Source organism: Cinclus cinclus, chromosome 14 (assembly GCF_963662255.1).
Source record: "Cinclus cinclus chromosome 14, bCinCin1.1, whole genome shotgun sequence".
Lineage (NCBI taxonomy): Eukaryota > Metazoa > Chordata > Aves > Passeriformes > Cinclidae > Cinclus > Cinclus cinclus.
This window is the reverse complement of record NC_085059.1, coordinates 19,978,122-19,994,871: the sequence shown is the minus strand read 5'-3', so window position 1 is coordinate 19,994,871 and position 16,750 is coordinate 19,978,122. Positions and strand designations below refer to the sequence as shown.

Genomic DNA, 16,750 nt, shown 5'->3' with positions numbered 1-16,750 from the left:
AAAAAAATCTCTCAATTCTTCCTTCACAGTCGTATTCTACTGCTGTGAGGAAAGAGAATCTCTTCCTCCCCTTGGATTTTAGCATGAAGAATAGGAACTCTTCACTTCCACATAATTTAAAATCAAAGTAAAAAGCTCTATTTACACTGAACTGTTTAAAAAAAAAAAAAAAAAAAAAAAAAAAAAAGAAGTTCAGAGAAGAATTTTCCTGGCTCCTTTTCCAATGATCTGTGCACTCCTATTGCATAAAGTCCAGGACAGAGCAATAAATCCTGCATTCATGCACAAAGTCTGTGTGACACGGACACGTTTGAGCAGACGTTGGATAATCTGTTTGTCCCTTTTCACTTTGGTGCCTGTGATTCTCTCTGCCTGGCATAAAAACTGCCTAGAAGGGACTTTTTTTGGTTAAAATTAAAGAACTAGATATTTTCCATATCTAATATTCACAATTCCAAAGAGCTCCTAAATATTAGGATATCGATTTACTGACCATAAGAAGAAACCAGACTCCTAAAGAAAAAAAAAACCCAATCATTAAAATCAGGCTGGAGAGGTGGAATTTCCAGGGGCACAGGCAGGTTTATACCTGTGGAGAAATGAGATAACCATGCCCTTGTGACCTGGCTGCATTAGGAGGCAGTACCAAAACCTCTGGAGGTGAGAGGTGCTTGATTAGAAGATATTCATTAAGATATTTTCCTACATGTTTAGATTTGATTTCCCTATCTGAGATTCAGGGAGGTTGAAAAATCAAACATTGCCCAGTAAAGACCAGAGCAAACAATCCCTGGCAGCCATTCCTTGGCAAACACAAGGGAGTGGTGATGGAAAGCAAGGCCAGAATGAGGGATGAGAAATGAGAGGACTCATTCTTCAGCTGGACAAGGTGTCCAGACTACTCCAAAATCCCCCCCTCATCCACAAGGACAGAGCAGCAAAAAAGCCTTGAGCACAACTTAAGAGTGGAATTGAGACACGGAAAGCTCCAGAGGCGAGACACGAGACGAACAACCCTACGCAAAGTTCAGATTCGCAGATCGGCCACAATCAAGGTAAGAACTTCCCTCCTTCAGCAGCTCCTGTGGAATCACCACAGCTGGCAGGTAAATCCAGAGAGATGGCACAGTCCCAGCGTGCTGGCAGCACCCTGCCCTGCTACCTGAGCACACACACGCACCGATTGCACAGCCACACAGGCGTGTTTGCCCAGGCTTTGTTCCAGTCTCCTCTCCTTCCCCAGCTAGTCCTTGGAAGCACCGTGCCCCTGCGTGCCCAGCGCAAAGTCCACGGCCTGGTGCACGCTGTGGAAGAGCAGGTGGTCCTCGCCCTCTTTGAAGAACTCCCCTCGGAGCAGGGAGCTCCTGACAGAAGGGTTGCACTGGGCCAGCAGCACGTGGACGTCGATGTCCCCGTAGTCCTTGCAGACCTCCTTGAGCGTGCGGACGCCGGCCGTGTCCAGGAACTGCACCGCACAGCAGTCGATCACTATGGTGTGAAACCCCACGGGTTCCGACCCCAAACCCATGGGGATGCTGCTCTGCTTGTCCCCAGAGCCCGCCTCCTTCTCCTTGAGCATTCTTTTGGCCGCTTTCTTCTTGGCTGCCTTCACCCACACGGGGTCAACCCCAGTTTGCTTGTAGAGGGTGGATTTGAAGCACTCCTTGTTGATGTAGTAGAGGGGGGCTTCAAATCGGAACACCACAACTCCAGGCTTGGTTTGCAGGTTCTTGTAGGCAGAGAGGGACTCGTAGGTCTCCGACTCAGCCACCCAGCCCAGCAGCGGCGCCTCCGGCCGCTGGGTGCGGAAGATGACGCAGAGCATGGAGAAGCAAACCCCCACCAGGAGCCCGATCTCGGTGCTGATGAGCGCCGTGGCCACCATGGTGACTCCCCAGATCACCGTGTCCACCTTGCTCAGGTGCCACATCTTGGGCAGGTCCCTGAACTTGCGCAGGGCTCCGCGGAGGCTGACGATGGTTATGACGGCGAGGACGCATTTCTGCAGGGAGTAAAACAAAGGCGCGATCACGAGGAGCACCAAGAGGATCACCAAACTGGTCACCAGGCCGGACATCTGGGTCCTGCAGCCCGTGGACTCCTTGACCAGGGTCTTGGCAAGAGCTGCGCTGGTCGTGAAGCAGTGGAAGAAGGAGGGAATGATGTTGCAGAAGCCAATGGCGTACATCTCCTGGTTGGCCCTCACCGAGTACCCGTGCTTCTTGGCGAACATCTCCGAGAGGGACACGGTGATGGCAAAGCCAATGATGGCAATGGGGATGGCATCCAACGCCACGCTGGGGATCAGGGCCCAGTCTGGAGGGCGCGGCGGCAGAAACCCGGTGGGGATGTGCCCGGAAATGCTGGAGCCATAATTCTCTCTCAGCTTCCCAAAGTGAGATGCCAGAGTGGCTGCCACGACCACGAAGAGTTCCACTGGAACTGGAGCCTTGAGCTTGGACTTGAAGTGTTCGTTCAGCTCTTTGGCTGGGACGAGCACCAGGAAGCACAAGAAGCTGGTGATGAGGTCGCAGATGTTGGTCCTGTGGATGTTCCTGAAGATGTTTATCCAGGTGGTGATGAGGGATCCAATGCCCCCGCTCCGAGGAATGTCCAGGCCCAGCAGGTACTTGACTTGTGAGGTCAGGACAGTGAAGGAGGCCCCTGTGACGAACCCACTCAGCAGCGAATCCGAGAGGTACACGGAGACAAAGCCCACCTGGAAGAAACCCATGGCCACCTGGAAGGAATCAAACACACACAGCGTGTCAGGACACAAATCCCGCAGGGTTTATCAGCTGAGGTAAAAAATCCCAGCATTGAGCACGGCCCTTGAGGATGAGGTGTGGTCTGAGCAGGGAGAAATGTCTCCAGTACTCAAACCAGGTTTTTAAGGGCCCCTGAACAAATTTTCTTCGCTCTGCTAATCGAAGAGAAGAGAGAGGGGAGAGGGGAGAGGGAAGGAGAGGAGAGAAGAGTTTTGGAAGCCTTCTCCACAGCCTCAACTCAAAAGCAGTGTTCTCCTGGGGGTCAGTGCCCGTCAGCACAGAAAATCTCAAATTCTCAGTGACCGGGGTTCCAAGAGATGTCTCATCTCACTTTTATCTCCAAGTTGAGGCCGACAACAGCAGCGTGCCCACCTGTGTTCACCTTACCTGGTAAACTCCAGAGATGAAGGTCAAGGTGGCAGCCACGGTCATGGCATAGCAGCTTTTGTCACAGAGCTCTGTCCCGTTCCTGGTGCTGTTCCTGTCCCCTCCTGGGCCTGGCAGGGCACCGAGCACAGCTGGCTGCAGGTCATAGCCAGCTCTCTCCACTTCCCTATCCACCACCTGTCCCAGCATCAGGCAAACCACCCCGAAGATGCTAACGGAGATGTGACGGGAGGTGCCGAAGATGCAGTAAATGATGCAGGAAAAAAAGGATGTGTAAAGGCCATAAATGGGCTCCAGCCCTGCCAAGAGAGAGTAGGCAATGGACTGTGGCACCAGCAGGACCCCCACGATCACACCAGACATTATATCCCCCAGGAGATACTCCTTGAGTTTGTATTTCGGGAGCCACTGTAAGATGGGGAAAAACCCCAAAACACAATCTTTAATTTTGGCTGGGGTGCAGCTGCAAGTTTTCTTTGCTCGTTTAACCAGAAGATCCTTCACGTTCCTCTTCTTCTCTTGGGGTTCCAGGAATATTCTGTGATGGAAACTGCACTTGGCATCGTCTCCTTCTGGCCCTTCCATCACTGCATGGATGTTGTTGGTCTCTGTCACTGCTGCCATCACCAGGACTCACTGAAAACACAAAGAAAGACCATTAAACCAAAAATGAATGTACAGTGTGAGACTTGAACACTTCAGGAAAGCAAGGGCTTGGAATTCTCAGCTCAGCAGAGAGAAAGCAATTTCCAAGCAAACTGGGAATGAGCCTCAGCCCTGTATCCCTGTGAAGCAAAGAGTGACCTTTCCAGGAGGGAAGCTGATATCCTGTGGAACACAACCTGCTGCTGGAAGTGTTGGGAACTGGGCAGGAATGCAGCAGCACTGCCTTCCTGGAGAAAATCCCTGCCCGCAGCCTGTCCCACCTTGCAAAACCAGACAGAGAGTTTATTGTAGTGCCACAGCCACTCCAGTTCAGCTGCTGAAAATTAACTGCAGGTGGGACATTTCCAGCAAAGCACTGCTCTTGTGGGTTGTTTTTTATTATTTTTTTTTTTTAATGCAATGATGCCTGCCAAATACTGTAAAGGTTGGTTACCTAAGAAGTGGCTTCTTTACAGCCCATGACATGCTGTGAAAAAAAAGCACTTCACACTTTGGAAAAGCTGGTTTTACAAGGAAATTGCACCATTGCACCTGATCAAAATAAGGTGCACAAGTGGAAAACATATTAATGGGCACAGTGATAGGTAGGTGGGACACTTCTGCTGGAACTGGTGCTCCAGTCCAAAATGCCCACAGATAGTAAAACAGGGTAATTATATCAATAATTTAACACTGGGAACATATTGCCTGACTGGGAAAGAGCAAAATCTTGATGAGACAAACCCTAATGAAACTTGAGCACAGAAAGTGACTTCCAGCACTTACACAGCTCTCCCACCTTGAGAAAACATCCAGAATTCTCCAGAAAACTCCTTAAACCCCAGTACCTGGTACCACCAGTACAGGGAGGTCATTTCAGCCAGAAACTCACTGGTCTCGGGGGAGACCCAGCAAGAGAACCCTGAGAATTGGCACTGCCAGGTTTCCCTTGCAGGCACCGCAGTCCCAGAGTGCCAATCCAAACATGGATTTTATGTGCTGCTCACGTCTTCTCTGTGCAGTGCAAACATCAGCCAGACTACTGCCCATGGAATGTTCACTGCTGAATTAATTGCCCAATTAATTGTCCAGTTGTCCTGAATTAATTGTACCAATTAATAAGCTGCTACTGGAACTGGCAGTGCGAAGGATGCCACTTAAGGCTGCCTCAGAATGTGTCCATTTAATTACCATTTCACAAGTAGCTAGAGCATCCCAGAACTGTGGAGTCATTCAGGTTGGAAAATCCACCTGAGATCATTCAGTCCAACCACTCCCAGCAGTGCCAAAGCCTCCACTAACCCATGTCCCCAAGTGCCACATTTAAATCTTTTAAATCCCTTCAGGAATGGGGATTCCATCACTTCCCTGGGCAGCTGTGCCAGGGCTGGACAGCCCTACAGGTACAGAAATATTTCCTGATTAAAACACTCACTGCTAGAATCCCTGCAGTGTGAGTTTCCCAAAGATATGGGAAGGAGAAGTGAGAGAAATTATTTGTGTGGTGCCTGCTGCCTTAGGACGGCCTGAGCGAAAGGAACCCACAAGAGTAGAACCAACTAGAGAACTTCAATATTTATTAAATTATAAACATTTATTCAGAGACTTCTAGAACCAATTAGATAGTAATTCCATCCAACTAATCCCACCTCACACAGTGGTGTCCTTGTCGCTGGAACTGCAGATACACCTAAAGCCAGCCCAGGGCAGATGCTGACAGAAGCCACCAGGGAGGAGCTTCTTGTTTATCTCCTGCTCCACGCTGGGACTCCCAAAGGTGTTTCCATTCACCACAGACCCAGACAGGGAGCATCTCTTTGGTGGGTGAGCTCCTGCACCCTCCCAAATAACCAAACCCAGGCACTCTTTGCTGGCTGTCCCTGAACTGGTACTAAAGAAGGGTCTCAAACACAGCCCCCAAAGCATGGGCAGCCTCATGGCACCAGCAGGGATGGATTTGTCTGATAGGGGCTGTATCCCACCCTGCTGTCATATCCCAGGATCACTGAGGTTGGAAAGGCCCTCCCAGCCCACTGAGTCCAAGCTGTGCTCAATGCCCACCTTGTCCCCAGCCCAGCACCACGTGAAGAATCAGGATTTTTAAATGAAGAAACTGCACTGCAAGAAGGGGCATGCTCAGGATGATACAGTGATGACACTTGGAGGAGATCCCCATCCCTACCGTGCAGGTTTCCAATCTCACCCACCTGTACAGGGCTGCAAAGTGTGCTCAGGGATGATTTACAGCCCTCACAACCCCCCTAAATACCCAGTGAGAATCAAGGGAGTATTACAAAACCTGTGTCAGCGCTACTTTGCAAGAGGACATTTTGGAGCTATTTGCTCAAGGAGTTTTGTTTTACCAGCACAGAGTTACAAATCAAAAGGCTTTTCACCCACCCAAAGTTCAGCAAATCAACTGTAAAAGCTGGGGGGGGGGGAAATCAACCCTGACTACTTTTCATGTGTAGCAATGAATTTGTTTTCTGAGATTTTAGTAAAGATTACAGTGGTGAAAATCCTTCTGATACCTTCTGTCCCTCCTCCAGGACTTGCAGGCAGCTCACTCAAACCCGGGAATTTCCTTAAATGTGCCAAGACAAACCCCAGACAGCTCAGTTTGGTGCTGCTGTAAAACATCTGCCTGGGAGGGGGTGCCTGGCTTTCAGTGGTGTCCAGACAGTAGGGAAATGTTCTAAGTAAAAACCTTTTTTGGCTCCAGAACTGCGAGCACATACTGGGTCTTTGTGCTGACTTGCATGACAGCTTTCTCTCTGTGGCATGAAAAGGACCTTTCACCACACAGTCCCTGCCCCTTGCCGGGTCAGGATGGTAGGAAATGACAAAATTTCCAGCACTCATTTCACCCTTTTCTGCCTCAAAGTGCTGCCCTGTGTTAATTTTGTAACCGTTAGCCCAGGCTTGTCTAATAGAACTGTGTTTTGTTCTTAAACATAAAAAAACCCCAACCCTGAGAAAACCCCTTTGGTTCATGGTTTGGACACTAGAGGACATTCTGTACATTTAACTTGAAAAAGGAGCTGCTGTGTTTTTTTTCTTCTGAAAGCTGCTATTTACGCACAACCTAGAATTCATTTTTATCACTCCTTTTGGCCTTTCAGGGGGTGTCTCATTACCACAAATGTCACTTAAGATAAAAAAAAAAAAAAACAAAACAAAAACAAAACAAAAAAAACACACACACAAAAAAAAAACAAAAAAAAAACAAAAAAAAACAAAGTTACAAGACAGAACTGAGGAAATTTCCAGCATCTGTTATCAACAACTGCCATAAAATAAAGACACAGGGAGGTCCTGCAGTGTCTAAAAGTCATCAGACCTCCAGACTATTTCTGGAGCCCATCTGGGCTCTTCTTTCTGATCCCATGATGTGGCAGCATCTGCCTGGCTTCTGTTTTTGGGGGAGCACTACCTGCAGCCCAGGGCTGGCTTGGACTTCGTTTGTCTGTGGCAGATCAGAGTCACCTTGAGAGAAAGAGAAAAATGGGTTGTGAAGCTCACTCACCTGCTGAAATAACTACTGCAAGGTGAAACTTCAGATGAGAGTATTTCAGAGAAGAAACTAAATCAAAATTAGTCTTTCTACAGCACCCATTTCAGTTTTCCTTCATTTCTACATCTAAATTATCACTGTATGTGATCACACCCCACCCTTATGTATCCCTTGCTACACAGGAGAATTTACATGCACTAAAAAAAAAAAAAAAAAAATCCATAATCTAAAAAGACATGAACATTTTCTGGAGAATTGTAAAGGAGGAGCAGGTGAATAAAAAATCCAAGTTCCACACAAACTGAACCAGAGCTGGGCCCTTAGAAAATAAGAATATGAGAGGCCTCTAAGAATATAACAGGGAAGCATACCACAGCATTTTGACAACTAAATGTTTGACCTTTCTCTTGTCTGACAATGTCCTTTTTCAATTAATGTCTCCACTGTTGTGGAGCAATAAGGAAATTCAGTATTACCATGATAATACCCAGATAAGCAGGAACAACACTGCCTGCGCCTCGGAATTCGACAAAATCCTTCATATCCTCCAGCAAAACATTCAAGCCGCAAACGTGTACTTCCACAAAAGACTGGAAATAACACGAATAACGAAAACCACGTTTAAGGAGCACATGTGGAAACAGAGCTGCCTCAAGTGGGAAAACTCCACTCAAGTGGGAAAACCTGCAAAGCCGGACATTAAAACCCGGCTTTTGTGAACTACGGGATCCGCTCCTACTCCAAACGTGGGCTCGATCTCCTTACTTCACCCGAGCAGGATTTCTGGGGAAGATCCCACGGCAGGGAAGTTGTGTCAGCTCCCGAGGGCGGCTGAGCTCAGCGCTGCCCTGGCTGAAGCACATCCCTGGAGCAGCTTCCATCCCAGCCGGATTTCTCAGGGAGGGTTCGCCAAGAGGCTCTTCCAGGAGTTATCCCCGTGTCAGGGCCCTTGTCCCTCCCTTTGTGTGAGCAGGGCAAGGTGGAGAACCGAGCAGCTGTGCCGAGCAGCGAGGATGGGCTGAGGAAGAGCTCCAGGTCCTCAGCTCAGCCCAGGGCATCCCACACCGCCCATCCCGATGGAAACCCAGCGGCACCGCGCTGGCAAATGCAAGTACATCGGTCTTCGTGTCGTAACCGATACAAACCAATACAATTAATTTTAAAAACCCACAAGAAGAACCCCTCACGCCGCGTGCCTCCTGAAATCGGCGGGGTTTTGCTGAGCGCTCGGGAAACCGAGCCAACATTTACGAAAAGGAAAGTGAGAGAAACAATTTAACTTTGAACACAACACACTTTCACCCTCGGGGCGCCGCTGCCTTCCTACCCAGCTTCCTTCACGGCTTCCATGGGGGTTTTTCCTCTGGTTCCCGTGCGCCTCCCCCGGGGTCGGAGCAGCCGAGGAGGGAGCGAGCCCGGAGCCCGCTGAGCCCCGGTCCCTGCCCGCCCCCTTCCCCCGGTACTCACCGCCCGCGGCTCCCCGGGCAGCCGGGACCGACGGACAGAGTCACGGACGGACGGACGGACCGACAGACAGAGTCACGGACGGACGGACCGACAGACAGACAGAGTCACGGACGGACAGACGGACGGACAGAGCACCGCCCCGCTCCGGGACGGGCAGAGCCCGGGCAGAGCCGCGCCCCTTCCAGCCCCAGCCCCGGGTCACTTCCGAAGGGATTCCGTGCACGGGAGGCCCGGGGAAAGCCGCTCCTGGGTCCTTTTCAAATGGAAAGTATAGGCTTGGTAATAGGTGGAGTGAGATTAAACTTCTTGCAGGTGGGGAGCAGTGGTACTCTCCGGACCCTTTCTGCTCTGGGATTCATTAAAAACATGGGAAGGATCCTTGGCAATGTTAAAAAAAAAATACAATAAAATCCCAGGTATGTGTTAAATGCTCTGCTCTTATCTCTGGGCTGGAGATTCAAGGTCGGAGGGGCCATGCCCAGCCCTGTCTGCCGTCCCCTCCCCAATGCACAGAAAAGCAGACGCTCCTTCTGAAGTCAAACATTGCCCAATATTTGAATTCCAGGTGGAACCCTGAGCTGTCAAAAAGCCCCATCAATACACAGTCGGAGCAAAAGAAGCCAACTTCAAGCCTGCAGAATTCATGCTCTTGTCTTTCAGTGTTAAGCAAATGCTGTAAATCTTACTGTAGAAATACTGAATATTTCCATAGAAAACATTTCCCTTCTCTGTGAGGGTTTATTAGATGTCATGGTAACCAGGACAGGCAATTGCAATGGAAATAGAAGAGTTCCCTCCCTCTCCCCTGACTCTCCATTGTCAAAAACATCAGTGCCTGGCTTCCCAATCCCTTCAGGGACTTCCAAAGGAGTTTTAATTGAGTTTGAAGTATATAGTGACTCCAAGACAACCGGAGCGAATCCTTGGGAGGAGTAACATCTAGGACAAAAGCATTCTAAGCCTTTTGTGTAGGGACTCTGCAGAATCCCAACAAGAAATTACAAACCCAAAGCAATGGGTGTTCCAGCATTTTCATTCTTGTTCTAGAAGCACAGGCTTTAGAAAAACTTGGATCGTCCAATACATCATGTCTTCATGGAAGAAACAGGGAAATAATATCTTCTTGGAACATGATATTAAAAGGTAAAAAACCTAAGCATTGTTATTTTTCTGGAGCCCCCCAAAATTAGGCTTTTTTTCTTATTATTTTTAGACTGATCTTCTAAAAAATGCGTGGAAAAAATCCAAGCAATTATTTAAGATAATTAAATAACTTCTTCCAACTCCTTTCCTCTTGTCGAAGTATATTAAGCTTTATGGTTAATGTAGTTCTGTGCTGAAGGAACCTTTGGCCTTGGAGAAATGTGCTTCTCATGCTCCAGAATCTCCTGCAAAGGAGCTGGGATTTTCTAACACACAAATGCCAGCGTGTGCCATCCGCCCATCCCACTCAGCCTGGCAAACCTGCTCCTTCTCCAGATCACCACATCATCTTTGGATTATCAAATCTCCACTAGTTGGTCAGACTGCAAAATAATCCTGGAAATTGCTTTATTCCACTGAGCAGGCACTCCTGGGAGCTCTCCTTCCTTGCTTCTTGCCCAGCAGCTCCTGTCCAGCCCTGCCATGCCCTGTACACCTGGCACATTGCTCTGTGGTGGTGTTATCAGCCCTCTGTCCATAAACCCCACAGCCAGTGGCTCTCCCTGGCTCTTCCCAGTCTTTCCCAGGCTCCCAGCTCAGCGTTATCCCTCAGCAAATAAGGGCAGCCTGTGATTTCTCCTGGCTCTCATCTGCTTTGTGCCACCTGGCTCCAGTAAGGAGCCTCCTGCCTTCATTGCTGCTCTCCTGGCACCTCCCTGCCCAGTGCCCTGCTCCTGCTGGTACAGCTCCATGGGAGGATGGCTGGGTTATGCTGGAAGTGATTAAAAAGAAGTTCTTTTCTCTCCTTGCCCTTCCTTCCCTCTACAGCTCACAGTGTACTAAGATTCAGGCCTGAATTTGCACGTTGTTGTGTTAAGTTTGGAGATGGAGAAGATGGAACTGCCTGGTTCCCATCTGTGAGTTCTGTCAGAGCTGGGACAAACCTTCCTCCCCACCCTGACCTGCTGGGCTTGGAAGGCCCTAATTAATGTCACACACACAGAGGTCTACGTGTGGCAGGTCTGACTCACTTAGAAAACCCATCAGAGTGAGTAACAGAAAGAAGCCCATCCTAATGCTTGAAATGCATTTAATTTAATTCAGTCACATCGTTCAGTGTTTGGCAAAACCAAAAAAAGAAGAGCTAAAACGAGCTGCTTTTAAGGATGAGACAAATGCCAAGGAAAAATTGAGTGGTTGGAGGGGAGAGGACGTAATAGAAAAGGAAAGATGCAATGAATCAGAGTTCTTGGGTAGTCAAAATACTTAAGCCACAAAGATATCAAAAAGAAATAAACCCTGTCCATATCTCAGGACTATGCATGTCACAATTATACTGCAATCAAGGAAGAGAGTTCTGCACAAATATCTGTGCAGAATTGCTGCACTCTCAGTGTGTGTCATGGTCCAATATTGTCACCTGGAGTCAAGAAGTAATTAGGTGATAAAATGTTCAGAGTGTTGATGTGTGTTAGAAGGCTTAGTTAAATAATTGCTGGACTCAAGAGTGTTTTCTTACCCTGCTTTCATCCAGTCTTTCAGCTCTTTCCTTCCTCAAGGCTGAGGCATGGAACATCAAAACAAGTCACGGATTCGGAGGAGCCTCTTTGCAAACAAGCAAATGTATGGGGGAATTCAAGTGCACCATCAACTTAGCACCTAACTCAGAAATTCCACCCTCCCAGATACTCGTTTTCATCCAAAAGCTTTGTGAGCCTGCAGCAGGGTTACAAATCCCATGTTTTTGAGTGAGGGTTGCTGTCTGCAGGGATTTGCAGCACTGCAGGAGCTCTGTCTGCAGCAGCAGCACCGACCTGGCAGCCAGAGAGAAGCCCAGGTCAGGAAAGTGCTGAAGGACAGGCTCATTTCTTTAGCCTCATCTGAGTGGCTGAGAGCAGGAAGGAATTATTTGCAAAGTCACCTTGAGCTCCCAAAATTTGGCCGCGCGCTTTCTGTTATGCTGACAATTGATGGGTGCAGCAGAGCCAGGGCTGAGCACACAGCACAGCTGGAAAATCCATTTAAAGCAGGAAGAGAGATGTTAGTCTAAATCTGAGATGGATTGCTGTGTTTGTTTTTAATCCCTGGAATCAGGTACGTGTTGATTATCACAAGTGACAAGACAGAGTTGTAGCCACAAGTCCTGTAAAAGCACAGAGAACTTCAGCCTTCATTTCTTGGGGGTCTACCCACAAAAAATGCTCTCAACAACTAATTCCTGGTGCTGGTATGAAATCCTCCAGCCTTGCTTAGGTTTATCTAGAGCCACTTATTTGGTTATCCAGCCACATAGTGACAAAGGCACCACAAATCATTGTACAAAAATATAATTAGACCCATGAGATGATGGAGTCCACAGTTTCCAATGCAGCAGCTATTGGAGATTTTATTATGTTCACGTTAATTCTTAGCACTCATAAAAAAATTTTCATATGTCTCAGAATTGATTTGAATGCAAGGTAGGAGGGGAGATCAAAACACATAGCAGGTTCTCATTATTAGAGGTAATTTTGGATAATATTTTTCTTTCCATCTCAGTTCTGACATGTTTTTCACATCTCCCTTATGTCTGGGCCTAAGAGAATCAAAATTCTCAAACAAAGTGTGTATGCTGCTCCTCCTCAACAATGCAGTAGGAATAAACAAGATGAAAAGTTTCACTTACTGTAAAATAAAGTAATATTTTACAACATATTTGACAAGTTGCTTCCAAGTAAAACATTGCCTTGTCTCAGAAAAAAAAAAATATTTTCCCTGACCTGTTTTGAGTGGCTGTCTGGTTCTGTATAGAACCTGGCCACTGACTGAGCTCACAAGACAAATAAATGGATATCTACACTTATTTAAAAATACACCTCTAGATTTGCTCCAAAAGTTAAAAACGGGTGAAAAATGTAAGCTTTTCTTTTGAATTTACAAATTAAGAAGAAAATAATTTGCAAACTGAACTTTAGTTGCATCAATTAAAAGAATATTTTTTTAAAAACATCTTTTGTGTAACTTCTAAATAACACATATTTTAGCAAGCTTGCAGGAAAGATGCCCTGCTGCCCCTAGCAGATATATATTTGAGCACTGGACTAGTGCTATCTGCTCAGAAATACTGTTCACACTTTTCATATCTCCTGCAGCATTTGGATTTGTCTAGGGAACATTTTCAGGTACTGGGTTTGCTCCAGCTCCTGCCCAGTGGGTGGGAACCTCTCCACGGTCTTTCCTTGGAACTCTCAGAGTTTTCCTGAGAGCTGAATCAAAGCCAGTGTCTCCCTCAGGCTGAGGATAAATTATTTCCCTGGTGAGTTCCCAGAGATTTCTGCCCAGTGCAGATTTCAAGAGCTGTGCCCTGAGGCTACACGCTCAGGCAAGGACAGGAGATACATGCAAAAAAATGCTGATCACATTGTTAGGTGAGAGAAATTCTCTGCAAGACTCACAGCCCCAAGCCAGAGTCCTGAGGAATAAATGGTATTTTTGAACACTTACATTCTGGAGAGGTATCAGTAGAAGAAGCCTCACTGTAAAGAAGTGGTATTGAATGTTAGAGCCTTGTAAAATACAAATTACATCTTGTTAATAGCTGAATAAGAGATGTGAATAAATCTGACTCCTTTCTTTTAAGGTGAAAGACAGTCTTGGAGGCTGCTTAGGTTTCCTTGAAACTGAAGCAGGAAAGTGCAGGGCATACAGTTCTTAAATGAACAACTGGAGAAATTTGCAGGGAACATTTTGTAAGTAAAGAAAAGGATTTACCTTCCACTCTTCACTTAGTTGGCGAGTTAAAAAACAAAAAAACAAACAAAAAAAAAACCCAAAAGATAAAATAGAGAAGAATGGTTAACAAAGCTGGCAATGAACTCCAGTGTGGGGCTGGGTACTGTCCCCCTGGATCTCACGGTCAGAGATAAACCAGGAGTGGATGGGGCTGGGCAAACACAGAGGATGTTTCCTGACAGTGGGACTGAGCACCCAGAACTTGGGAAGTTGATGGAAGCAGCAAACCACATCAGAGAGGGGAGAAACTGGCCTTGCACTGCTTAGGAGCAGACATTTTCCTTGTTATCCCCAGAAACCCACCCCCTGCCCTCCCCAGCACTCCAGGACCCCACATCAGCCCCTCCACCCTGGTGGAAGGAGCTGCCTCCAGTCGGGATTGGGATCCCTGCTTCCCACGGGGCTGGCCTGGGGCTACTCACCAAGCACGTCCTGCAGCAGAGGCTTCCAGCTGCCACAAAAAACTCTGCTTCTGCTCTTCTCACTGGGTCACCGTGCTCTGATTCAGCCTCACTTCCACCACGTACTCATCCCCAGGGCGCAGGCAGTGCCAGGGCACAGAGTCCCTGCGCCAAGGAAAACCATCCAGCACCCAAAGGTAACAGAATTCTTCACTAGGACAGAGTCTGAAAAGAGGAGAGGGCTTTGGCAACGCCAACTATTGGGTTAACAGCCTTTCGTGAAGGTTGAGTTCCGATTGTTACATAGTGTTATTTATTTGGCAATGCCTTTTGCTTACCTGCACTGGAACTTTCAAATGCTGCTAATGAGAGAGGAGGAGGTGTTTTGATATTCCCCACGTGTGAACAGAGCCTTGACTTGCTGCAGGCAGGCTCTTACTGTTGCAGCAGTGGCAGAACAAGAATGCCAAACCTATTAAATCTGGAAAATTACCTTGATTCCACGGGCTAGGATGTTACTTGTGGCACAGCTGTGAGTAACAGACTGAGCTGCAGCCCTGAGGTGGACAGTGATTCCAAGTTCTCCTTACAATCTGGGCTTGAGCTCATCTTCAATCTGTGCAAGTCACAGAGGTGACCTCTCAAATTCCAGGCAGGTGTTTGAGCCATCCCTTTGTGCAGCTGGGGCCTCCAGTGCTGCTGCAGTGCATCTGGAGCTGTTGGTGCAGTGTTGCACCACTGAATTACAGCTGACACCCAGGCATTGCATAGGAAGTGGGAAGGTATAAATTAAAGAAGCACATCTTCTTCTTCTTCTCTCGCAAGAAGGGAAGTGATAATAAATCTTTCTAGATACCAAGCTTGTCGACAACTCAAAAACTTGGTGGGAAATGAGCTGGGTACCTCTGCTGCCAAAGGCTGTTCCCTGGGAACTCAGCTGAGGGAGGGTCACCAGTGTGTATCCAAGGCAGTGTCATTGTAAGCTGAACCCTAGGGGCTTCATCTCTGATAAAAACAGCTTTCTGGTAATAAAAGCCAGTGGTTTTCATCAGAATCCAGCCAGGAAACTGAAATTTAAAGGGACAAGTCTAACAGCAGGCAGGGATCTCTCCATCCCTGTTAATTTTGTGGATGTGGTGCCCTCTGGTTTAGCTGGAATAGGGAGCAGCTTTGCAGCACAGGGTGGAGGGACAGAGGGGCACAGGCAGTGGGGTTTGATCCCAGTTATCAAGTGTTATGAACAAGTGTTACGAAGTGGAACATACCTGTCTGTGACTAGTTTCAGACCCTATCAGGAGGACTGGGGAAAACAAAAAAAGAAAATATATCATTAGTGTGATTTTCAGAAAAGTCACCAGGTTGAGAAATAGGCAGATCCATGAAGAATAGCAGAATATCACTGCTTACTTTGAAGAAGAGGAAAATACCTGGTTGCTCTTTTCTCTTCTGCAAAACCTGAAGATTCTGCTCAGCTTGGTCTCTCTTCTGTTCCATTCTCTTCCTCATGCTGGCAACAACTGCCAGTTCTGCTTCCTCGTTAGACTGAAGGTCACCCAGGATCATCCTCTTTTTCTCATCAAGCTCTGTATTTATACTTTTAAACAGCTCTTCCAGCTGAGAAGTCAATGTTCTGGTAATGGTCTAAATGAAGAGATAAGAAAGAGGGGCACTGGCTCAGAAACTCCACCCTTCAGTTTAGTGCCTCTGCTTATCAATTAGAATTGTATCTGTCCTTTGCACTGGCTTTAGAAGGAAGCAGACAATAAACATTTCCTTAGAATATCTAATGTAACTTCGATGTAGTAACAAAGTCAGATGAATTTCAGCCACCAGAGTGAGAGTTTACTGGTACACACTGAAAATCCCTCTTGTAGATTTAAATTGCTTTTCTTTTATTGAATGGGTAGAAAACATTAAAAATACATAATCTTATGTACAGTTTGTGGGCTGCCAGTCCTGCAGCCTGGTCTGTGGAACACCAGTACAGGGTGGAATCCCCCAGTTGGTTCCTCCTGTGGAGGAGATGGAAGGCTGCAATAAAGCTTGGCTTCTGGCAGTTTCTCAAACCACTCCTTTCCCTTTCTATTCATCTACTGCTAACAGCATAGTCACCATCACTTATTGCTGGGAAACTGTGAAGGAAAGATGCTCTAAATTAGCAATAATCTGGATACCAACCTTGATCTGATTCTCGCTTTTCTGAAGCTCTTCTAGGGCAGTAGCTAAATAATTTTTAGATTTCTGCAGCTCTGTCATGGTGTCAGAGAGTTTAACCTGGCAGAAGGAATGACAGCACTGAACTTCCCAGCAGGAACAGCTTCAAACCAGTCTGTGGAGATGGTGAAATGGCCATTGTCTCACTTCAAGGCATAATGAGCAAAGGAAATGCATTTTATCCCTTCAGCCTCAGTGATTCTGGAGCATTTCAAGGACAGCAGCTGGACTCAGAGACAGGAACATGGATGCCCCCGTCTCTTGTATTTGCAGGAACACTGGCTCCACAAAATTTGTGGCAGAAGGAGGAACCCCAGAATCACTGAAATTGGAAAAGACCTCCAAGGTCATCGAGTCCCACCTGTGCTCAATGCCCACCTTGTCACCCAGCAGAGAGCACTGAGTGCCACTTCCAGTCATTCCTTGGATACCGCCAGGAT

General features: G+C 47.3%; 1 protein-coding gene across 1 annotated transcript; it reads right to left on the bottom strand.

Moving 5' to 3' along the window:
- Positions 1-232: 232 nt before the first annotated feature.
- Positions 233-16,372, bottom strand: SLC26A2 (solute carrier family 26 member 2). Its single transcript, XM_062502341.1, has 5 exons — positions 16,275-16,372; positions 15,524-15,737; positions 14,118-15,396; positions 3,156-3,791; positions 233-2,740 (listed from the first exon to the last, which is right to left on the bottom strand). The coding sequence occupies exons 4-5, from the start codon at positions 3,777-3,779 to the stop codon at positions 1,244-1,246; spliced, it is 2,121 nt and encodes a 706-aa protein (XP_062358325.1). The 5' UTR covers positions 3,780-3,791; positions 14,118-15,396; positions 15,524-15,737; positions 16,275-16,372; the 3' UTR covers positions 233-1,243.
- Positions 16,373-16,750: the final 378 nt, after the last annotated feature.

Coding starts and splice junctions, on each gene's coding strand:
- SLC26A2 (XM_062502341.1), bottom strand. CDS start 3,779: ATGGCAGCAGTGACAGAGACCAACAACATCCATGCAGTGATGGAAGGG. Junction 2,741..3,155: donor TCATCTCTGGAGTTTACCAG/GTAAGGTGAACA, acceptor GATTCCTTCCAG/GTGGCCATGGGTTTCTTCCA.